Consider the following 25009-nt stretch of genomic DNA (forward strand, 5'->3'; position numbering starts at 1 on the left):
TAAGCTGAAGTGTATGTGTGGTTTATGGTCCCCCTCAGAGCTCTTGCATGAGATCTGAAAAAATATTGTATCCAAACAATACTGCCTAGTTCGAAGGAGAAATTGTATGTTACAGCTCCTCTCCAAAAAGAAATAATTGTTTGTGATCCAGTGGCAGGTTGATGACGATCTCTGAAAGGACAGGCAATTAGCCTTGCAATAGCGAGTTGTCAGATTTTTTAGGACAGTGGGAGAACTGTGTCCTGCAGTGATCGCTTGGAGCCCTGGACTCTTGCAGAGGTTTCCTTCTCAGTGCCGTGTTACAGGAGCCTATGCACACAGCAGCTACTTCCAAATGCTCTAGAAAATGCAGTTTTTCTTCATGATTTCCTTCCCCAGCCAACGCTGTAATTACAATTTCAATTGTTAATGTAATCTAGAATTTCAGATGCATACGAAGTTTACTAATCTAAATGCAGTCATGTTCAGTTAGTCTTGACATACCCCGCTCTCTTGCATGGATCTGCAGAAACCAACAGTCTTGTTTTCATCTGTGGTACGCCCATATACCCTCATTTATGCCCTGTCTTGGATTCAGTCTTCCCATCCTGATTTTTGTTGCTGGTTTCTTCCTCTGCTCTAAAGGGGTAGGAGTAGGCCTTTATCTGCCCTCTTGGGATTTGAAACAGCGTTCTCTATCCCTTCATTATCGATATCCAGTTGTGGTGCCAGCTTTGGATGACCTTGGTGCCACCTCTTTCACACCACTTTTTTCATATTGTTTTGTACCGCAGAAGTGTAGCGTATTGCTTCAGAAGTGATGTCAGCTCTGTGCTCCATGTCCAACAGGGGCACTTGCTTTGCATTTTGTCTGTCTCCCAGGTCTGCAGTGACTCTGGCATCCCTTTTCAAGCAGTTCCTGTTGTCGGCATCAGCAGCGAATAGGTGTAGCATTTTTTGAAACCCCATGGGATCTATCTAGCACATGTGCGGCCAGCGCTGTACAGAGCTTTGCTAACTAGATATGGGTGTGCATATAGTGCCAGTGTCGCTAGCAGAGAGTGCGTGTGCCCTGTAACGCCAGGCTGCAGGGAGATGCCGTGGGAAGGTGTTATCTTCACTTGCAACAGGGTGAACTTCTGGACTCTCAAATGCGTACCTGGCCCATCAGCGTAGGTCACTAACTGAAAGCAGTATGGGACGTTTCTCCTGCGCTTGCTGATGGGCTAAACTCCTTGCTTGGGACGTAGGGAGCAGCCCAGCTCAGTCGCAAGTATTTACCTCGATTTCCTCCCAATTCCTTGTTGGTGGGATTGCTTTCTGCATGAAGTCTTATCTAGTAGGAAAATGTAAGTAATGTCTTTTCTGCCATTTCTAATGCTGGCAGACAGTGTCCTAATAACCTGCAAAAATGGGATGGAAATTGAAAAACTGGGAACTAGATCAAGTTACATCATCATGTGAATTGGTGCAAGGACTGTTGCTGTTCTGAAGTGTTGTTTCAATTAAAGGTGATATTAAGGCTGCCAAATGCAAATTGACCGCCAAGTACAGAATTTCACAACCAGGTACTTGGAAGTAGGTCTGTTTGAGGCACATGTAATGTCCAGCCTCCCCTGAGCTCTAGTGTCCTCCACATACCTTGGTTCTGTGGAGACCTCCAGGTCCTGTCCTTTAGCTCTGCCTTGCCAGCCTGAGTGAAAGTGAAAGTTAGCTCTCGGCGCACAGAAATCAAGAGTAGGCATAAATTTTTGTGCTGGATTGGGCTTCTGTGGGCAGAGGCTCTTATATGGTGGCTGTTTGCAGTAGGTCTCTCACTTGTGGGCCTTCTGACTTCAACTGGAAACTTCCAATGTTTATTCCCAGTGCACAGAATGGGAAACTGTAAGAACAGAATTGCTCCTTAAAGAAGGTGACGTTTATGCTTATCCAGAGGTATGAGGGGAGTGGGTGTTAATGTGCAGGTGAAAACAACCTGCACCGGGGGTAGCCCCCTGCTGTGCAGGCTTCTTCTCCAGCTTTGTGCAGCTCCAGCTTATTACTCTTGTACAAAAACATATAATTCAAATAGTTTTCCTGGTTTGCTTCACAGTGAGCCTGGGTTTATTTCCTCTCACGTGAAGGTATGCATAAAACACAGTGTACATCTGCGCTTGAATTTGGGCAGGTTGAGGGTAGTTAGTTGGTCAGTTAAACAGCCTGATTTCTAGACAAGCCAAACTGTATTTCCTGAAGCACTGGATTTATTTTATTTTATTTTTAAGATTCCCCATCCCCCTTTCCATCATGTCATGTGCAAATTAGTCCTTCAGAGAGTAATTTGAAAACAGGGGCTTATGTGTGACAAGAACGTACGATGTGAAATGTGTGGTACTTTTGTTTTCAGTTAATTAGAAACCTGAGATCTCTCATTACTAATAAAGCTTCAGGTTTCTGTTCTTTGAAGCAGACAATTTTTCAATCAGGCATAATTACTGAGAAAAGCTCCTTGGCTGGATCCATTAACTTCCCCTCCTGGTTTTTTTTCCTCTCCTTTTCCTCACATCTTGGCCTGGAGACAGTAAAAGATGTGGCAAACCTCCAATAATTACCTGAATGGCAGACATTTAATAGCTTTATAATGTATCTGAGTGAAGGTTATTAAATCTGCTATACTGAGTTTTTCAGCTACAGCTATTTTATTCTCTCTCTACGTAGAACTTTAAAAATTCTCCGTGCAAAAGAAAAGTATTGCTTTCCAAATACATGTTAATTGTCCATTTGTATTGATGCTGGATATAATTAATGAAAAATTCTTATAAAGTGCCTGCCCTTGAATGGTTTTCTGGATAGACCACCAAATGTAAGTGCCTCCTTATTGTCACAGATTGCCTACTTTTGTGTCAATTTAAAATTGTTGCTTTCTCCTGAGCAGTGAGAAATTGTGTATTTCGAATTACTTCCTCGGAGCTCATCGCTTCAGAAACATTAGCACCCTTGTCTATTTGTAACCTGCCTTTTTATGTTCTTGAGTATAACTCAGAGTCCACAATTAATTTCCTGGGTTTATGGGTTGGTGTAAAGCTGCTGAAGTAAAATATCATTGTCTGAGAACTTAGCATAGGATGTACTGGTGAAAAACTCTTCTTGGAACAGGCCCTTTTTTTTTTTTTCCTAGGATAGTATAAGAACACATGAGAGGAATGACTTGTGATAAGACCTGGAAGGAGAAATACTGCAGGCATTGCTGTCATTGCAAACGGTGATTACAAATGACCTTAGAAAAGTGATCCAGTGTAATTCTGAGAACCAAGATGCATAAAAATTTTCTGTCTTATGCGTTACTGAGTAAATCCTGATGGCATAATATCCAGGTGTCTTATGCATGGCTTTTCAAGGTCTCTATTCTGGTACCAGCAAAAAATGTTATTGGAAAGGGACGTAAAATTTGTGTATCTACAAAGAGTGTATTAGCTGGTGTTAGACAAGGGTCCAGCTTAATGCAAAGTGGGCTTAAAATTCTTATGGTTTAAGCGGTATTTAGTGTGGCTTAAAATAAACAACATATAGGTATGTTTATAATTTTACAGCATGCTACTGAAGCTCTAGTTCAACTTCAGTGCTGAAAACCACTGGACTGTGGAATAGATTTAATTTAAAATCCAGACTTCTGGAGGGGCCCTGGCCTGGGAAAGTAGGTCTGACTCATTTTAAGGAAATAACTTAATCTGTTTAAATCTACTTCTTTATTGGGTGTACCCAAAAATACATGCAGGTTCAGGAAAGAGGGCAAGAGAATTCTGTTCTTCTGTCCCAAAGGTGACTTACTCTTTTCTGAATGTGTTGTTGAACTTTTGCATTGAATGGATGTAATCAATGTCAGAGCAGGAATAACTATTCCACCTCAATGTGTACAGATAGTTTTGGAGACAGGAAAATCCGAATTGCTATAAACAATGTGACCAGTTTTTAGGCTTTTTTGTAACAGTGCTGAGAATACCCAATTGGGTTATCTTTATAAGTAACTTCAAATTCCTCCTGATGTGTGTGTTCTCTCCCTCTCTCTAATGTTCTTATTTAATAAAAAGCAGATAACAGAAACCTTGTTGATGTGCCTAAAAAGTACATTTGGTTTTTTGCTAAATTTCCTTCAGTTCAAATCTGCCATTTTAAACCCCACAGGCACGACTGGTCTGGTACATTTGGTACAAAGCATGACAGCTCTCCTAAGCAATACCTTAATGGTTAGCAAATTGGACTGGGACATTTGAGGTGGGAGGTAAAATCCCCTTCAGCCTGTGCTCACGCATGCACCGTGTGCTGTCTCAAGGGTCCCCTCGGCATGCTTCCCACCCTGCGCAGTTATTGCCGGCTATTGGTTTCACCCTCTGACTGCCCTTGCTGCTGCTTCCAAGGGGAGAAAAGAAAGCAACCAATGGAGACATAATATCCCATAGTTTGTACAAAAGTTTGTCTTTTAAGACAATCCCTTTATTCTGCTAATATGTCTGTTAGCTGTCTCAGTCTTCCTCTGAAACGAAGTGAGCTTGCTCTCTGGGTGATGTGTTGGTACAGTTCTCGGCACAAATGCAGTATTTGCTTGTCCTTATTCCTAAAGGAATCATTATTGCTAATCCACTTATCATGTGCTTTTCCTGTATTATATCAGAGTTCACTCCAAAAGAGTCTTTTGAAGAGAAAATAGAATTTGCAAATTCTGTTTACTTTTTTTCACTCAAATGAGTAGCTTCCCAATGAAGTTACCCTTTTTATTGTTCACAGAAGAATTTGTGGGTTTTGCATCAGCTTAACAAACAAATGCTCAGCCATGAGATACAAGTATAATACTGCTTTCTCCTTCAGCGTTTATTTCCCTTTTAACAGTCTACAGCCTTAGTGCTGCTGCACGGTTTTTTGTTTTGTTTTCCCCATGGTTGTCATGTTTTTTCTCTCTGCAAAGTGAGAATGGCTTTGTGGGTATTTGCTTGAGTAAAAGCAAAGGACCTCAAGAACTGCCCTGCAAGTTTTAATGAGCTGCAGTCTGCCTGTGTCTTGCTCAGTTTTGAGTCCAAGAGCGATCGTTGTTCAGCAGAATTTCGAATGCATTTATGAAATTACTCCTTGAAATGAAATCCTACTGGGAGAACCTGCTGCTGGCCTCTGCTTCATCTTTGTCTATGCCCAGTATCATCTGCAGGGGTAACAGAATTGATCGTGTTGGGTAAAAGCAGATTTAAACAAGGAGTACCTGACATTAGGCTGTGGTCCTCCTACTTCCAGAAGTATTTGGATGTAGATAAATGCTTTAGATCCATCCTGGCTTTTTGAGCTGTTTATTGAGGCAGTGGCAGGCTATCTCCTTATTTTTAGCTTTTTTCTCTGACTTAGACATGCATTTTCCTCAAGGTTTGTTCAGTAAATTGACACATTCCTTGTAACAAAGGCAGGCATCTCTATTTAGGATTAGAAAAATAATCAACATAAGTTTGGCTGGCACATATGAGAGCCAGTTTATCCATGCCATCTGATGTTTCTCTTCTTTCCTTTTTAGTGTTGATATATCGTTCAGTTTTTACTGTTATCTCCTGTGTCGTCCGTGTGTCGTCCCCCCCCGGTGTATTTTAATCTCTTCTGTTTTGAAGCTTTCTAAAGGATAAGACCGTTCAAGAGCAGCCAAGGCATAGCAAAGATTTCAAATCCAGTTATTTTTTTAATGGATTTAGGAACAAAACAAAAATAGACTTCAGTGAACAAGTCATTGAAAACAGCATTAAAATTAAGAGAGAACAAAATAAAGGCAAAGATGTCTATAAACCTGAGCCTGAATAATTTGGATTAAGGGGTTCAGGTAAGACAGTGGGAAGAAGGCAGTGTACCAAAACTGAGATGCTTCACAACTCGGGAAACCTGGCCCTGGCTTCCCTTCAGGGCTCTGGGAAATGTTCCCTTGCTTTCTCTCAATTTCCTTATTAGGGTTTTCTTTGTAAAATATTCCAAAACTATAGGTGAAAGCTCTATAATGCTAGTGGTAATTATCTCCTGGTTGGTATTTACATAAGATGAATTTCTACCTAAAGAATTTGCCCCCCCCCCCCCTTTTTTTTTTCTTTTGCAGCTATTTGTTTCTTTCACAGTTTGTGTGGACATTTTCTCCTATTCCTTAGCCATTTGCTAAATTTTATGCAGTATATAAATTTAAAGCCCATTTAAGCAACATTGTCTACAAACCATATCTTCTAGAATTGGAAGAAATATCTCCAGACTTACTACAAAAAGAAGGTTCTCAGGACTTATTTCCATTTTATTGTAGCTGGGAAATGGAGACCTTCGTGTCAGCTTTGCTTCTCAAGAAATAATCCTGTACTAAAGAAGACCGAATTGCGGTGCCTTTTTAGAATACAGCCAGTGTCTGTTTTCCTAGTTAACAGATAGAGGCGAAGACAAATTTTGTGGCTTGATTTATAAGCAGAAATGAAAGCAAAACCACCAATTTGTGTTTTTTTCCTTCTCTTTAATGCTAAGAAAGAAAGGAGGCAGAGGGCTGAGCTGCTAACTTAGAAGATACTTGCTGCGAAAGGGAATTCGACACTCGCTCTCTCCAGCAGGGGTTTTCAGGCAGAGCTGAAGTGCTGCTCTCCTTACACTCTTCGAAAACATCAGGCTTTAATATTTGAGCTTGGATCCAGCGATGGGCAGATAAAAAGGTGTGACTTAAGGCTTCTTGTACCTGTCTCTCTGTCTTTGCTGCTTTTTGTAAGTGTTGAGCATGTGCTGTGTTGGCAGAGCAGGGTCTTGAAGAAGCTTTTTAAAACACCTCTAGATAGTGTATCCTGAATGTTTTGATATACAATGGTTACCTTGCACAGAGGTTTGTGCTGCCAGGTGTTGCCTTGACCTGGGCCGGTTCATCAATAGTTCAATATCATGTTCAGACTACTACTTAAAATTATCCCTGTTTTGTGTAATGGCAGCTGGCCCTGGGCAAACCTGCCAATTGCTGAGTCCCTCCAGTTTTCCTTGGAGCGGAGATGACCGTGCAATGTGGGTTGGCTTCGGAGTGTTCGTGGAGGCTGTGTAGCAGTTGAACTAGACGTCTCTTGCTGGGTCTTACTTTTCCTACCTTTTTCTGCAATTAAAATTAGCTGGAAAGCAGAGGCTGGGAGGAGAGATGAATGAAATGAGAACATGCAACTTCTTAATGAATTAGATTCAAGATAATTAATTGGCTAATTACAGGAACTTGTTAATTCCCCGTTACAGGAACTACCTTCCCCCGATGGCATCTTTTGTAACTGATTTCTTTATTAAAATGGAAATGTTGGTCTATGCCTCCCCTAAAGTCACAGCAAACCCGTATCACAACATGCCCAGCAGCTGATGTCTTACTGAGCACCATTACCTAAAGGGGACACCGGTTTGGGCAGTCTCTGAAATGGAGTGAACTGAAAATATATTTGTTTCTTACCTCCTGGTAGAGCAGGGCAGAACTATTTTTCAATAAACGTTCTTCAAAATTATGCCAAGGAGACTTGGGGAAGGGACCTACTCTTATCCCAAATGACTTCCTGGAAGACAAGCGTCCTTGGCTGCTTGTGAGGAAATGGGCAGTGATTTGCCAAGCTCGGAGATGCTGAAATTCATATAAAGAGGTTACTAAGATTTTGTGACATACAGTATTTTCTTGGGCTAAGGCCTACATTGATACCAATGGATGTCTCATGGCTTCAGTTTGTTGTATTGTATGTTTCACACTGACCTTTTCTCTACCGATGTATCACCTTATTAGCCCTGCTTCAAGACTCTCTAAATGCCCCCACACTGTAACTTCCTAGTGTTTCACAGGACTTAGCACACTTATTCTCATAAGAGCCCTCTGAGGCAGTGCCATTAGCCTGCTTGTAAAAGGGGGAGTGAAGCAGAGCTCAGGGTGGATGTGCACCTCCTTTCTGGGCCCCTAAACACACTGGGGCATCTTGGTGTCTGTGGCTTGGCCATGGTTTCACAACTTCTCCCCAGCAGAGCAACCAGGTTTCTGAAGTATCAGGCTAACATCCACTTTTTCTCTCTTTTTGTGAGTCCCTGTTAGGAGCAAGCAAGGGTTGACACTGACCACCTAATATTCTTTTAATGAGTTGAAGCAATATGTGAGTGATGACCCAGCAGGAGCTGAGGAGTACCATAATGGCAGTGACGCAGAACAACATTTCAGCCAAGCAAGACTGAACATCAAAGAGAAAATGTCAATTCCAGTAACGAAGTGGTGTTGACTTAGATGTGCCCAAGAGAAAATAAAGGGAATAGAAATAGAGCACCACCCCCAAAGCCAAACTATTGGTACAGGGGTTTTATGGACAGTCAGACAGAATATGGGTATGTGGAAAAAGACTTCACGTACCTCCCATCCAGCTCATATTGCCAGTTCTGGTGTATCTGCAGCCAGCCACCATCAAGTCGCAGTGGGGCCTCTGATGCCCTTGTGATTCCTTTGTGTATGTCTGTGATACAAAGCATGAAGAGTTTATCCTGCTCCGCTGCTGCCTGGCTATGAGTGGGGGAGTCCTCATTCTTTCCTTTCAGCCCACTGAGGGAGAGAGGTATTGAAGAAATTGCTCCTGGGAAGGCTCAAGCTCAGCTTTGACAATTCCTCACGATGCAAGGTGCCCTCCTTCACCTGTGTATGGCACAGCTTTCCTTTCAAGTAAAGCCCCTGTTTAAGATTTGTTGGTTCAGCTTTTGTGGCACAGTCAATTCCCCTGTCTCTGTGCTTTGGAGTTGTAGCAGAGACCAAAGCAAACCCTGAAATGACATTGTGCCATTAAAGTCAATTGAGTGTCTGTGCAGTTAACATCACCATAAAAAAGTGATAACCAGAATCCTCAGCTGACGCTTAAACTTTAAGGCTGTTGTATGGCATTTCCAGGTCTATGTGCTGTCTAATGCCCCCTCTGAGCACAATTACTGTATAAACTGAACTGAATGTATTGAATAAATATGCTAACTTCACCTTCTCTTTCTAGAGTTATAACAGTGAAATTTTTAGTAGATTTGAGTTGATGTTATTTGAGAAGATGCTATTTCGCTCTTAACTGACTCTCCAGGCACTCTTCCGTTGTTCAGGAAGATAGAGAGAGAGATAGAGATATATATACCACTGGAAAATAGTTTATACCCAGGTCTGAAGAAACCTAAGTATTAATGCTTACTGGTGCTTATATTCTAAGAGCTACAGACTACCTACTTGGTATTCAGGAGAAATGCACAGGAATCAAATTCTTGTGCCTGTTAGCACAAAAGATTGTAGCTTTCCAATCTGGGAAACAAACTAGACACTAGAAAATTCCTTCCTGTTCAGATCAATTATTTAGTAGAATCCATGCCAATTTGCCTATGTGCTTAGCTGTGAAATCAAGTAGTTTTCCACTTTCCTGGTTTGATGATATTGGAGCTAGCAACTGAATCAGGATTAGTGTACTTTGTGGAACTGGATGATTTGAGAGTCTTGCAAACAGTGTTCAGGCTCGCACAGCTTCACATATTCACGAATATATTTATGTATTTTTTTTCCCCAAAAAAGTAATTGTGATGTATGGGTTTTTCCATGATGCCTTACGATACAGATGAACATATTTGTTTTTAATCTAAAAACAATCCTTCTTGTAAGTAGCCCGTACAGCTGAAATGGTGAAACTATGCAGAAAGATGCTAATCATGCCAGCGGAGCCTCTGTTCCGATTCAGCTCTAGGCAGTGGCCTGTCTGTAAAGGCTACCTTTCTGATAACCAAGTATTACACAAAATGCTGGGAATGGAGGGTAGGAAACAGGGTGTTTTCTTGGCATAGAGCATCTAGCTTCCCTCAAGCAAACTAAACCTTCATATAGTTGCTTAAATGGTTAAATTTGCATCACCAAAGTGCTGTAGTTCTCTCTAAGAAGCCTAAACTGGCAGAATGACTTCATGGTCTGCCAGAATTGGAAGACCACCTCCTGCCTTCATTTCCCAAATGTTTTTCCTGCATGCTTTTCTTTTTCTGCAGAGAAGCATCCTTCAATTTTCAAGGCCAGCTGGAAATGCCATTCTGCTCAGTACTTCCTTATTGAGTGAAGAGTTAAGTGCTTGGATGTTGTGCCATCTGTTCCTTCTCTCTGGAAATGGCAGAGATGTATCTAGAGATAGATCTCTAGAATTCATATCAATACTTTTGTTCAAAATTTTTAAGCTGTAACCAGAGGGATAAATCTTACAGGAAAACAAGTTTATTGTAGTGCATGGTTTCCTGATGATTAACAAAAGAGTTAATCATAATTAACTACTTGCTGTGAATGTAAAATGCTTTAGGATAGAGAAAGCTCCAGCCAAGGATTTTTTCAATGTACTGAAGACTGTTTTGTGTTTTAGATTAACTAAACTATCATCTCCAATACCTCCGGAAATAATTTGGCATCATTGCTAGATTTTGGGTTTGTTCTTTGCCTGAAAGAGCTCTGAACGGAATAAGCACCGACAACTGAAATACCCTTTCATTTCATCTAAGTGTATTACCCTCTAGGCCTGAGCTATGATACGTTTGAGCAGCAGCAAAGCATCCACTGATGTATCCAAACTGATATTTAGTTTAATAATGGCAATTAAGCATTGCACTTTTTCACGAGGATGTACCTTGCAATTAATAACTGCAGTTTAATTAACTTGCAGGGAGGGAGGGGAAAGTAATGTCCTCTATCATACTGTTTCCCTTTAATTACAATGTGTTCCAATCAGCAAGTTGGCAGGAATATTTAAGTAGAGACAGAGGTCTATTAAAATCTCCAGCGAATACTATGGACTACCATGAAAATATCTAGTTACTTGATATGGAGATATTTAATCAACTTTTCCTTAAAAAGCTCTTTGGATAGTCAGGTATAATGTTCTGAAGAGCAATGATCTTCCTGTGCTTGAACTGACCAAAATTTGGATTGACACCGGAACTGGACCAGCACAATTCACAATGGGATTTGGCCTTTCATCTTCATACCTTGCATGCTGTGTACTTGATTTTTATTAAGAAATGGCATAGTACAAATGATATATGTATATATAAATGACCATGTGATGAGTTTTTATATGTGTATAGACACACACAGGGTAAACTGTTTGGCTCATAGCACCAGCGTTAGTATTGTCCTGCAGTATAGTAGCTGCCCCTGGAGACCTCTTTGGTAGGAGCCTACGTAATTGCCATTCTTCTGCAGACATGGGAAGAAACCCTCCGGTCCCAAGGTCCAGCACTTTTAAAATGCACTGTCCCTCTTTACTGGACCCTGGTTTAGTCCCATTTGACACTGGGATTAGCCCAAGAGATGCGCAGCTCTTCTGCTTCAGATAAGTGCCTCTGCGACAAGATCCAACAAACACTTCCATGCAGATGAATGTTTCTTTTATCAAGAGCTGGCTCTCAAGTGTCTTGTACTTTCTTGGAAAAAAAGTTAGGCTTTGAATTGTGCACGTTGAGGACTTTGAAGAAATTCACCTTTTCCCCCCCCCCCAGCTATACTTCTGATATCTTCTTCAACTATGGAAATGCAACTGTAATACATAGAGTTATTCAGGAGGATTGTGGCTTATTGGGGGAGTATTCTAACTGCTGAGGTGTGTATGACACATAGTGCGCCCCAAAAATGAATATTTACAGACCTGGGATGCACTGTGTACAAATCATTCTTTCACCTGTGCTGCCCTTTCCCAGATGTGACATTATAGCCATAAATCTACTTCAGTTTGCTTATGCCCTTGAATTTCAGCTTAAATTCTGAATGTAAATCTGCTTGCAGAAAACCCCTGGCACCTTCATTATCCCGATTGCTTTTTTTCTATGCATCTCATATCTTTTGATGTACTTTCAGCATTTTACTTTTCTTCCTGATCTCCTGATTTTATTGAAGGGCTTATCTCTGAGGTTGACTCTCTCCCGTGTCGTCCTTGCAGTTCCCCTGTACAGACCATATATGCCGTTGCTATATTGTTTTCCTTTTGTTTTTCTCCGCTGTATGACTGGTAGCAGCAGTGTGGGAGCGAGTAGGATGCGGGCTCCATCACCAGTGTCCAGCTTGCTTGGGAATGGAGTATTTTTAGACACACGTAAGAGAAGAGGCTTGAAGGACGTTGATTATCTCAGGCTACTGCTTAGCTTTAACATTCTAAATATAGTTTCTGTCATGTGCACCTGTATTGCAGCTCTTCAAGTGCTTTGTTGATGAGACCTTTCATATTTCCATGAATGTCAGCCTATCTGTGCTGTGCCCAGAAGCAGAATTTAAATAGTGGTGCCACTAGAGGAGCAGTTAAACTATAGTTCATGAATCGGAGGCAGTCTGGTAAACCCTGGAGAGCTGACCCCTATACCGAGGGCAAGCTACATGAAACTGCTGTCATGCAGCTAATAGTTGGAGCTGTGCTGGCAGAAGCAAAACCATCCCCCTTTTCAGAGAGCCCTCCAAGAGTTCTGCCTACTTTCCGTGTATGTAGAACTCCAGCATAAACTTCTTTTTTTAGTTTTTGTTTTGTCTATGTTATACTTTGCAGACTTGATATTACTTCTTTAGAAAGTTTAACTTCAGATGTTAGCTTTATAAATTGACCTTTTTGTTCTTGGTTTCTGTTTCATTGCAAAGCATTAATTGCTGAGAGTTTTGCTACTTGGCCCAGGTTTCCAAACGTTTTCAGGATGCTGTGATTTGAGACTATGATGTATCTAAAATAGTTTTGTACTATTTCATAATTCACTGTGATGTATCTAAAATATGGTTAGTTTTGTACAGTTTCATAATTCCTCCGTGAATATATTATTCTGATCTCCTAGTTGTAACGTTATTTTTGTGGCACTATCTTTTGCAGAATAATTATGCAAATAACTAATTAAATCTTCCAAGCTGAGGGGAGAACAGGAATACAAATTACAGATGATAAAATAAAAACTCAAGTGCAAGTAATACACAGATGGTACAATGAGGATGAGATGCCTGTAAAGAGTCAATGAGACTAAAGGTTATTTCCTCATACACAGATCAGTAAGTGAAAGAAATACAGGCTTATTTAGAAAACTGTGTGCATGTATTCATTGCTTGAGGACACTTAAAAGTAAGAAATCCAGAACAGCATGAAAAGCGGTGAGACAACATGGTTTAAGTAACAGGCAAAGGAACAGTTTTCTTCAAGTGGGGAGTGTTGCTCAGTGCCTAAGCCTGTAATACATATGTTGTAACTAAGAAAAATGTATGATATTATCTTTACTGGGCAATATTTTGCATAATTCTCATGCAAAAATAAGAGCATACTTTAATAATCCACAAGAGTATGAGGAAAAAAAATGCACTGAACAGACTGATTCTTCAGTTCACTACTTAGAAATAAAGGGAAACAGGTAAATAAGGGGGGAGAAGCCAATGTCTTGATTGGAGACCACTGGAACTGTGATGACTGTATGGCTGACTAAATTATGTGTTACCATAGTGGAATGACGGGAAATGTAATCATATTCCTTAGTACACTGCTTAAGTAACTACATAGACCTTTAATGAGACAAAGAAATGAGCTGCTAATCATCTGCTTGGCACAGGTGTCACCAACAGAGATGTATCCTATGGCACTCAATGTAGTTCCATGGCTTTTCGAGAGCGATGCAAACTGCTTCTGAAGACCAGGCTTCCTGGCATTCTTCTCCTTCTCCAAATTTGCGACTGTTCCTAGAAACCTCTCAGAGTTCCAAAAGTGAAATTTCTTTTTACTGTCTTTTTATTATTACTTGGATTCTGTTGCCCTCTAGACTAGTGCGAAGTCCCACTGCTCTTAAAGGTGCAAAGCCACCCTCCCGTCTCTGTGCGTTCTTAGAGACTGAATCACATATGAAGGCTTGAGTAGCCAGGCAATGTGTGAAACGTTGCCAAAATGTATTTTACAGTTCCTGATGTTTCTAATCCTATTCTGCAGTCAGACATGTAACCTTCAGAGCTATGATCCAAACCAGCACTTTCTTTGTTTGCTGATCAGACCACATTGGAAGATAGCCTTGATGTTAACCTCTCAGAAAATGCTCCCTTCTATGCATTTTACAGTCGGAACTTTGAAATAATAGGTAACTTTATGACTGGCCCACTGATACAGGAAACTAAACTCTCTGCATCTTAGTTGAAAGTGCTTTGATGAGATGGGGAAGAGCCTGTACTGTTGGCCTGTAGCCCAGCCCTTCTTGGGGTAATTAAAAGGTTTTGGATGGCAGCAATGGAGCAGAACAGACTGCGGCAAAATGACTTGGTCCGTGCTCAAGGGCTTTCTCTAAAAAAACACACTCAAAGCATTGGCTTTAAATGCCGCCTTGCAAAGAGCAGCCTGGATGTTTTTTCCCATGGGCAAAAGCTGGACAGCTTGGAGGAAGGCTTGTGGCTTACAGGTGACCCTATGCATGCACTGTTGAAAGATATATATTTTTATAACAGAAGAGGCAGTGGCTGCAAGTGGCAGTGTAGGAGATTTAGATTGAACATTAGGAGAAACCTCCTCCCTAGGAGAGTGATGCAGCACTGGCGCGAGCAGCCGTCTCAGAGGCGGTGGGCTCACTATCCTTGGAGGTCTTTACTGTCTTGGCTAGTCTGGCAAGTGCTCTGCTGGCAGTGAGGCAGCTCTTCCTCTGGCCAGCAGACTGGAGTAGGTGATATCTGGTATTTCCTCCAACTAACATTTCTGTAAAATTATAAAGTGCCTGGAGGCACCAGTAGATTCACCTAATTTTAGTGAAAACCCCCATAACCAGCTCCATAATCTTTTGCTGTAACTGATGTCAAGAGAAGATCCTTCAGGGAGAGGAATGTGAGAGTAGTAAAGCATATGTGGTGCTGGATGGTTTTACTGGTTTTATCCCTCAGGGGTTTTTCCTTTACCAATAAGGTTGGAATATTCAAAAGACCTGGTCAGAAGGAACATCTTAGCAGTTATCAGCAAGCTGACATTCATTGGAAAGGTATATTTGTCATTGTAGAAACTGTAAATAATAAATGCAGTTATGTCAAATAATTGGGTATGATTGATGTTAAGCAAGTTTAATTTTTAACCTGTGATTCATCCTGCATCAGTTTTCTGTGATGTAAACTTATGATCTTCTAAGTTTGTTTGTTTTGGTTTTGGTGTTGGGTGTGGTTGTGTTTGTTTTTTTTTTTCTTTCTTCCTTGGGGGCAGGAGAGTGGGTGGACGGGACAGGACCCTACCTGTTCATTGTCATTCTCATGTATTTAATTCAATAGGAATCTGGAAAAACAAAGCCCATTAGAGAAAAAGTCTGAGAGCAGAGGTTCTGCATTGTTAATAATCACTTTTATTAAAACTGGGAATGAAGCTGTGACAAGCTGATGCCCATGGGAAATATATAATATGGGGGAAAATCCATCTATGATGAGAAAATCACTGCAGCCTGACTTGATAGCAGAGGCTTTTAGCTTTATGCCTCTTTACTGCTCGGGTCCTGGAAATGGTTATCGCCAGTGCCACAAGGGAGGGGTCACATCTCCTCTTGGTTGTGGCAGAAATCCAGTAAGCAAGACACTGCCACTGCAAAGCACATCTGTCTTCTGGAGATTGTGGGTTTTAACAGCTTCTTTTGGCTGCTCTTTACTGCCATCAGTTACGCGTATTTGCTGATGAGAAGAGCGCTCACCTCTGAGTACAGGTTCCAGGGGAAACGCTGAGCTGCATGTGGGGCTCAGCACAGGCTGGCTGCATGGACTGCTGCAGTGCCATTTTCCCCGTGTGGAGAATGAGCCCCCAGTATAATTGAAACATTAGGGTTTATATTTTTATGCACAGTTTCAGGTTGTACATAGCCCCATCCCTGTCCCTCCCAGATCTGTTCTTCACGTTTTATCTCCTGCTTCAGTGTTCCTTGTTTCAGACTTGAAATACCCTCTTGCGCTGTTTCTTCTTTTAACTTTCCACTTCCTCTCCCCTACTCTTCTTTTCCTCACAGCATGTGTCCTCCTCAACTTGTGTTGTCTGCTTAAAAAGTAGGACAATGAGAACAGTCCTGCAGCCTTTCCCTATGTCCTCTCCTAGCGCGGCTGAGGTTGTTAAGCAGTTGCTAAGCAGTTCATCCAGCCTAAACAACAGCACTGAAAAGAAAGCAAGTTTGGTGCTGGAGAACTTCCTTGGGTCAGTCCTGAGAGCAGCCGTTGCACTTCTGCAAGTCTGATAGTGATCTGTGATCTTAGAGGAGGCTGCTGGTTTTGGTTTTGCTGCTGTGGTTCACGCAGCTCTGTTGGTTCACAAATAAAAATGGAGAGAAATAGGTGAAAACCAGTTAAATAGAAGGGGGAAAGTGCAATAGAGCCTGCCTGAATTCCTGTCAATTATATTTAATAGTCAGGACAGGTTCTTATTACCCTTTCATTAATTATATTTTGCCTTGATTGTATACTACCCAATTTCAGACAGTTGTGCATGTGAACTGTGGTTCAAGTTAGTCCTTCAAGGTTGCATGGTTTCTTCACTAGTTGGTGGTCTTCTCACGATTTGTAGCTTGAGAAGAAGCTTGCTTTAACTTTGACCTATGTGTGCATCATTAACACTCACCAGCTTTTGCCATCATGAGGACCAGAGTAAGGCAAAGTCCTCCATTCAGCAGTTTGTGGTACCTTCAAGGCAGAATGTTCTTGTCTGTACTTCTAACTGGCCTAGATAAAGTCAGTAACGATGTATTGGATTTCTGGAATATTTCAAAGATATTCCTGTATTTTTCAAAGTTGGCAGTGTGAGTTGTGGTAATACGCTCACAGAAGGCTGGGAATCACTAGCTCAAAACACTCCTCTTAAGGGGGAAAAATGTGTGGGGTTTCCCTGCTTCTCTGCATAAGTTTTCCACGGGTCCTTAGACCCAACAACATCATACCATCGCCAGCAAGCCGGGAGATGTTGACAGAACAAAGGTAGTAGCTCCTTCACATGAATCAGAAGAATTGAACTAAGGGGGAAATTTCCGATGGAATTATAGCTGGTTTTGTTATAGCAGAACAATTTATATTATGTCAGGACAAGGGTTCATCTGCCGGTTACTTCCCTGCACTCACACAGCGAGGAAATGGCAGCCTGAGGAACTGAGCTCCTTATTCCCATCTCCCTGTGCAGCACTAACAGAAAAGCATCCAAATTTCTGTATTAGCTGAACCAACTAATGAGACATTTGTGGTTCACCTATCATTATACAGAATGTATCTCTAGTGACAAAAATAATAACTGGTAATTAGCCAGGACTTCCAAAAACATTCCTAGCTGGTGAATAACTGCTGGGAAACACAAGTGTGATATGAAGCCAAATTAATTTGCAAAGGCAGAGGGGTCAGGGTGGAATTGTAGTGGTGCAAATGGGAAGGGACCTGAGCTCATTGTCACCGAATGGCTGTCAATTTAACGGGAGATTGCCCGTACTTTAGATGGGGGCCCTAAACTGTCAATCACTTAAATATCAGATTTGCTAACTTACTCATAGCATAACTTTTTTTTTGAAATTGTAGTCAGCAGCTATCAATCAATGGTTTTCTCTCCACGCAATTTGCAGATGGCACAAATCACTTAGGGCTAGTCAGATTCAGAGAAATCTGAGAAACACTGAAAGGGCTTAATCACCTGTGGTGAACATGGCAGATGAATGACTGTTGACCAAGGCAAGGTGATAAAAGCTGCAATTTAGGCAGTTAATATCATTGCTCGACACTAGGCAAGTTAAAATTACTCATGAGAAAGGCCTGGTTTTCATTTTGGTTTGCTTAGCTTAAAATCGAAACAGCAATAAAACCCACTAACTTTATGCACGCACAAAGGAAATCATATTGGATAAATATGTATGGAATAGTAATTTCATACTTCTGATAATGTAGCCACCTGCAATACTGTGAATGATCTCATTATGCTATTGCTAAAATACAACAGAAGTGGAAGGGCTTCAGAGATCTGCAATGAAAATAGATTTATGGACAATAGCCACGTGAGAAGACTGTTCAGGACTGCTAAGTGTCAGAAGATCCATAAACAGAGGTGTTCTAGAGATACTTGCAATAATGAACTGTACAAGCAGAATCAATCCGATGTTCCTGCTTATTCCTTATCATAACACGAGAGCAAAGGAATATTCAATCAAAATGACACAAATTTAATATTTAGGGTTTTATACCAGGCTAATCATAGAATACCACTGGAGTTTTCTTAAAGGTGTGGATAATGAGAACATGTCATGCTGTATTTGTTTTAAAACAAAGCGAGGGCACAAATTCTCCTCTTTGAAAGCATAAATGTGTTCCAAATAGCTTGGTCACCAGGAGAAGCTTCTGCTGTGGGGAATATTATTCTCTGTTTTGCTGTAATTTTTGCACCTTCACATGATGTATTTTTCCCCCAACCAATTTTAAGAGCTGATTATAGATTACATAAATCATTTATATGATTCATCATAGCAATTCTTTTATTACACAAAATCCTTTTCATTACATGCTATTTTGATTGATCTTTATAAAGTTCCTACTGATGTTCCCAAAGGGCACACATCATGCATACCCTTTTTCACAGTTAATTGAGGCATTCAACCCCTTTTGCTGCACGTGAGATATATGTACACTAGGCATTAGCAAGAATATGTATCTCTATTATCAAGACATCTGGTATTTTAAACATTTGGCTGTTTACCTTCCTCTTTTTTAGGATTTGGCAAAAATAAAGCTTACTGCTTCACTGGTGAGCTTAACCTTGTCCGTATAGAACTAGAAAAATGTTCTTCCAGTTGCTGTTCTACAAAATCTGTTGTTCAGTGGCTACGGTAGAAAACCAGGCGCTCTAGTTTGTGCTATTTATTTTATGTGTGATTCTAGTTAAAATCACTTAGTCCTTTGTGCCACTCTCTCTGAGGATAACAGTATGTATTTTGCAGCAGATTTACGAATGTTTGGGAAGCATTGATCCAAAAGCTGCTGCAGATCTGCAGAATGTTTTTTAGGCTGTAGAAACAAAAAATGTTGAATCCCACTATTTGTTTAGCATTGGTTTCGTTTGAGTTTTTCCTCGTTGCTCCAGGAGTGAGTCAAATAAAATACCTAATAAACTCTTGATGAATATTTCTGCCTCTTGTTAAGAGTTGATGATCCTCCGTTTTTGTGCAAATTTCTGTTGGAGAACTAAAGCGAGTAGCCTTTCTTTGGTTTAAATCATGGAATCGATTTCTCTCATTAGCTCAATCCTACAGTAAAGAATGAGCGTTGCTGTAACTAATGGGCCAAGCTGGGGGGGTAAGCTTTTGAGGAAAGATGCTATCTTTTATATCTATACTATCTACAAGTAGTTCTTATAGTGGTTAAAACACGGATAAGTATTTGGCTCCATAGGATTTGCCTCCCGTAAGGCATCTGTAGCCAACTCTCTAGTCGGTCACTCCTGATGATTCGAATGTTTAAATAGCAGCAGAAAGCCAATTTGTTTTAATTAATTGTATGCCATAATGGTAGGTCAGTATGTGGCTTCCAAGATGGATGGATGGACGGACGGAGGGACCTGGTGCTCTGCCTGTCAGGCAACTAGTAGCAATTTCCATAAAAGGTTAGTACAACGTGACACCAACACGTCCCTAACATAAGGAGTCTTGGTTCTCAGGGCAGTAACAAGCAGGTGAAGAATGAGCTAAATGCCTGGAAGGAGGGAAGTTTTGGGAAATGAGGGAGAAGAAACAGCATCCAGGAAGAACTGCTGGCTTCAAGGTGATCCCAAACCAGTCTGAAGGTCCTAAATGGAAAAATTTTCCTTCAATATTCCCTCCAAGCCTGTTTAAAAACAGAGTCAACCTCACAAAAATCATTATTTGGCTTTGACAGCATGATATATACTGTCTAAAGGATTGTGAGCTTCTGGCATGCATGAGGTCTTCATGCAATGAGGACTCTAGGAACCAAACCCAAATGTTCTTTTGCAGTTGCTTACATCAGGAACACCTAAAGAATCAAAAATGTTAGACTTGGCATAAATTGCAGTAATACAAACAACGGAACTACCAGTTTTTCGTGCCCTTCCCCTTGCTTCTCGCTAAGGTGCTGCTGCAGGGCTTCTGAATATGCAGAGGTGGGACATGATGGTGGGAAACCTGTAGACCTGCAAGGCATACCTGTAGGAAGCCAGGCTTTTTGAGTTTCATTGCTCATCATATCATCATTCTTTAGTTTTGCCTTTTTTTTGCGGTAATTAGTAGATTCGGGAGGGAATTGCTGGGAAGAAACTGTGTGATTAGATATATCTGCAAGTAAATAATGTGCCTGGGAATGAGTGGGTGAGGCAGGTGGGCTCTTTCATTCTGTGCATTCTTTAAGATGGGTTAACTTGGGGGTCAGAGAACACAGTGCAAAGTCTACCAGGCAGCCAGTAAATCTGTCAAATCTCTCTTCTATAGGCATGAAGGAACCTGGTTATTTTTGTAGTCAATATGCCTGACCAAATTTAATGTGGTGGTGGGGTTGGTTGGTTGGGGCTGGTTTGGTGTTTTTTTTTGTTTTGGTTTTTTTTTTTTTTTTGTGGTAGCGGTGTTTGGTTTTTCAATGGAAACAGGACATGGTAAACCAAGAATTATCTAAATGTTTCGAGGTTTGTTTATCACATGTTTCTCCTTCAAATTCTCCTCTCCTTGCCTGGGAGAGATTTGACAGTGCAGTGATTTCAGTTTCTTGATAGTTTTAAAGCTGAATATGTTAATCTGGGAAATACGAACCATAATGTGGCATCATAGCTAGTCATAGAGCCAGGGCAATGAAAACCTAACGTGGCAGATGCTACAGAGTACAAAAAATATTCTTTGGTCTGAAGTATTCATCGATAGAAGTGACTTTGATATAATGCCACTGAGCCCTGGATAGGTAGATGCCAGTGACAGAGAACCCTCGTGAATAACGCATTTGCAAGTGTGATCTCTTCCTTGGCCACCTGCATACAAAAAACAAAGCTTAAATTCAATTAAAGCGTTCGTTACTTGTTGACTTGATCACTCAAGTACGGATGAGTACTCTGCACCTCCAACCTGGCTTTAATATGAACACATCTAAGCAATTCAAGTGCATTAGTTAATGTGACAAACAAAATCCCTTTGGGGTTCTGCGCCTGATGTTATTGTTCAGCAGTCGTTTAAGGCAGAGGCAGCATCAGAAGAGGTTATGGGAGCAGCGTGGCGGGATGAAGGCCAGCCTGCCCTGCTCATCCGGGACTGGGGGGAAAGGGAGCTACTGCTCGCCAGGAGCAGGGTGGAAGTGTGGGAGCAGCGTGGGGGAAATGACAGCCTCTGAGTCCCATAAAATAAAAGGCATTGGCTATCTCTGTTCTCCTGAACATCCCACATGGGGCATACCAGCATCTTTGGCTAATGAAAATGCTTGAAAAATCCGGCTTTTACTGGTGTTGCAATCTTGCACCTGCCATCCTGATAAAACACTCAACCTGCCAAGGGTTTACTCATCTGTGGTGATAATGGAGAAATACATAATTGACTTCACTTGAGAGCAACCTGCAGTGCTACCCCATGCCAGCAGCCTGGTGAAACCGCAAAGAAGAACAAGTGTGAAGTGCATCTGTCTCTTCCTTAGCTGCCTGCAAAGGATGCATGTTCCAGGCCAGCGCAGGTCCACACTGATGTCTGGTTATGTGTTAAAGGCCAGCAAAATGCACTCTTTGCTCTCCAGCTGGTAACCCAGAGAAAGAGAGTTTGGAGCTGTTGCTTACAAACAGAATTGCTGTGTAGGTCCTGGGCTCTACAGGGGTGTACACGTGTCTGCGGGACGTGCGTTTATGTATACCCCAGCATGTCGGTGGGGTGAGGAATTAAGAAAGGGAAAGACCTTTCCTTTTCTCCCCTACGATGTGCCATATTCTCTTATGCAGTACAGAAGAGTCATTGACAAAAAGCATCTGCGCTGGCAGGATTACTGAGAAAATCCCAAATGCAAAAATTGACTGGTATCACAGATATTTAAAAAAAAAAAAAAGAAATTGTGTGAGATGTTGCTGAGGATAGCAGCGCAGTGCTAAGTTGTTCAGGGGCAGAGTAAACTCTTGAGAGAATTACCCTGAAGTGAAAGAAAATAAAACCATAGATTACTGTTAAATGCAGAATTGCTTGCATGTTTAAAAAAAAAAAAAGGGAAAAAAAGCAAGTGAGAGAGAGAGGGGAAGAGGAGAGCTAGAAATAGGGGGGGAGGTTGAGAAACAGAGGGAGTGTGAGAATGGGAGGGGGGGAGAGGGAAATGTGCTGTACGCTTAGCTGAGCAGCAGGAAGAAAAGCTTCAAACCGAGGATTTCTCAGCTTTAGATGTCTGCCAGTTGTTTGCAGGCACACCAGTAGGTATCTGTGTGGTGCCTTAAAGGATGTGGACTAAAGGCGAGTCAGAGGGACTCCAGACTTTAGGGATTGTGGTGGTGGTGTGCTCCTCTCTGAAACTTTTGCACTACCTCGGGCTAATTGACTTGTCAGATGGTAAGAGAACTTCCAAGTTTTCCAGCTCCTGTTTATTTTTGTTGAAATCTGTTTCAGTAGAGCCACTGTAAGTAGCAGATAGGCTGTGGGAAGGAAAGCATTGTCTGTCAGTGCACTGATTCTCAATATTGTCTTCGTCTTTATTAAAAATCATACAGGCTGCAAAGAGGGAATTATGCTTTATGCTTTTGTTTTGCTTTTGGTATATTACCATAGCCGGAGTGAATCTGAAGCTGTGATTTTTTTTTTTTTTTTTTTTTTTGCCTTGCATAGTATTTTATCCAATTTTCTTAATTAATTTTTCTTATTGTTAATTCTTTTTCTCTGTTGAAAATAAATTAGTACCAACCTGGAAAAAGGAAAGTCTCTCTTGGGATAATAGAAGCACAGCTGATAATTAGGTGTGTGATTTCATATGGCTACCTAAAAGAATTCTGTTGTGACATTTGCAGATGAAAGACATGATAGAAAGAATGTGAATAAAACAAAACTTCTCTGTGTTTGCTATTCTAGACACTTCAGCAAAGTAACCAGAGGCAAAATAACCTAGGGAGAAATATTTCTGTTTTCGTGTATTGAACCGGAAGATTTGGTCTCTCTTCATCTTACCAATGTAATGAACCTTTTTTTTTCTTAAAGGTTTTCCTGGCTGAGTAAAACATATGTGTTTTAACACTTAAGTGAGCTTTGGTGATCATATTATCTATTCATAAAGGGATGTAGGTATCACTGAATTTTGAAAGAAAGTAACTTCTTGATGAAGAAAATGAGATTTAAAAAAAAAAAAAGAGACCCCCCAAGTCACTGAGTGTATTCTTGCTTCGATCACTAACTGTGCCAAGTTTATCTAGCAAAGGAAATAGTAATGACAAAGTATTAGCATAAACACCTACGTTACTTTATTCAGATATCATCTTTAAAATATGGGTTAGCTAAGGCTAACAGAAGATTGAATAAAAGTAGAGGAAAATTATATATTAAATATGTTTTACTGGATAATGTTAAAAGCAAGAAAAGCAGATGGAATTTTAACCTTGTTAACTGTAAAATCAATGCTGTCACATAATCCTAGAAATCATCCTGCAGGATTAGGAACAAATATGAAAACTGGCCTAAATAAAAGAGTTATTTTATTTAAACTAAGAGAAGATGTAAATTGGCATGTATTTGTCATTACATGAATGTTGATATATCCTATTACAAAATTAATATCCTGGGAGCTTTTAGTTTACTCCTAGAATGTCACTGGAGTTCAATTATATAATTACAAATAAATTAAGATACCTGACAATGACAACTAATCTCAAATAATGGCAACAGAAGTGCTCACCTTAAAATAAGCTGTCAAGTCAAATTCTGAGGCAATTGCATTGCTACCTGTTTAATAGCAAGAACATTTTTATATCTTCTTTCCAGATCTAATCACTGTAATTCCAGTGTCTGCTCTTTGCAAAGCAATTGCTTTCCCCAGGAGAGTCTCCCCAGTGTTTCCCCAGCAAAGTCAAATATGTGACAGGTGAGAAAGTTGTCTGTTCAAAGATGAAACGAGAAAAAGTGAGCAAATAGTCCCAACTTGTATTCACTGAACAGCTCTGGCCGTGTTTTGTTTGCAGTCATCAGTCAATAATCATTCAATCCATACAAGTGTAGAAGGGTGTAGCATTTTCTTTTAACTCTTTGTAAGGGAACACTGTCAGAATTACTGATACACATAGTTCCTCATTGCTGATGGATTACCTGACAGTGTACAGGAGCATGATACTATAAACCTTTTTAGTTTGGGATAATTTTTGTTGGAATTCTTTTTCTCTGGCTGCGAAATAGTTCACTTGGAGACCAAGATATGTTTGTTTGGTACTCATTAAATTTTATGAGCTTGTGTTTTTCCCTTCTGACTCTGCACCAGTGCTAAGAATTACTTAGATGTGTAAATAGTAATATTAATGTAATGCAGGTGGTCATTAATGTAGTGCAGTGCAGATTTCAATCACTTGGAAATCTTTAAAGGTGGCATTAAACTGTTTTCTTTGATGTGCTAGGTGGTGGTGATGGGAAAGGTACAGTGAGTGCTTATATTGCAACATAAATATTTCTAACATCTTTATATGCACTAGAAATGATCACTGCTTTTTATTTATAAACATCTAGAAATTCCATGTGCTTTCTCATGGCTGTGTGTAATAACACTAAAATAAGACACCGAAATTGGCTATATTCTTATTCCTTTCTAGAACTAGAATTACTCTGTCTCCTGCAGATGGAACAGGCTTACTTAAACAGTGTTCCTTTGTCCTGTTGAAAGAAGAAGAAAAAAAAAAAAGAAAAAAAAAAAAAACAAAACAAACAAACAAAAAAAACCCACACACACAAAAAAAACCCTGAGTGCTGATTCTTCATTAGTCTAATGTGAAATTTCAGAATTTGCTGCATGTTTGCTCAGTTCCACCTTCTCTGTTAGTTATATTCCAGAGGTGAGGTCCTGTTCTTGCTATTAGTTCATTCAGGTGTTTGACTGGAAACGACTAAAACCAGAGACGTTGGT

At 40.6% G+C, this 25009-nt stretch overlaps 1 protein-coding gene across 5 annotated transcripts in view; it reads left to right on the top strand.

The window, feature by feature from the left end:
• KCNIP1 (potassium voltage-gated channel interacting protein 1) overlaps positions 1-25009 on the top strand; it is a gene marked incomplete at both ends in the record, with an annotated part of 442925 nt that overhangs the window by 359766 nt on the left and 58150 nt on the right. Inside the window, one exon of one of the 5 annotated variants that reach the window (XM_082323971.1) lies at positions 22359-22467. The exons of the other annotated variants lie outside the window; for them this stretch is intronic. Within the exon in view, the coding sequence (XP_082180097.1) occupies positions 22359-22467 (109 nt within the window). Of the gene's footprint in view, positions 1-22358; positions 22468-25009 lie in introns of those variants that run through there. 5 annotated transcript variants of the gene reach the window in all.

The sequence above is a fragment of the Platalea leucorodia genome (assembly GCF_965183815.1).
Source record: "Platalea leucorodia genome assembly, chromosome: 11".
NCBI lineage: Eukaryota > Metazoa > Chordata > Aves > Pelecaniformes > Threskiornithidae > Platalea > Platalea leucorodia.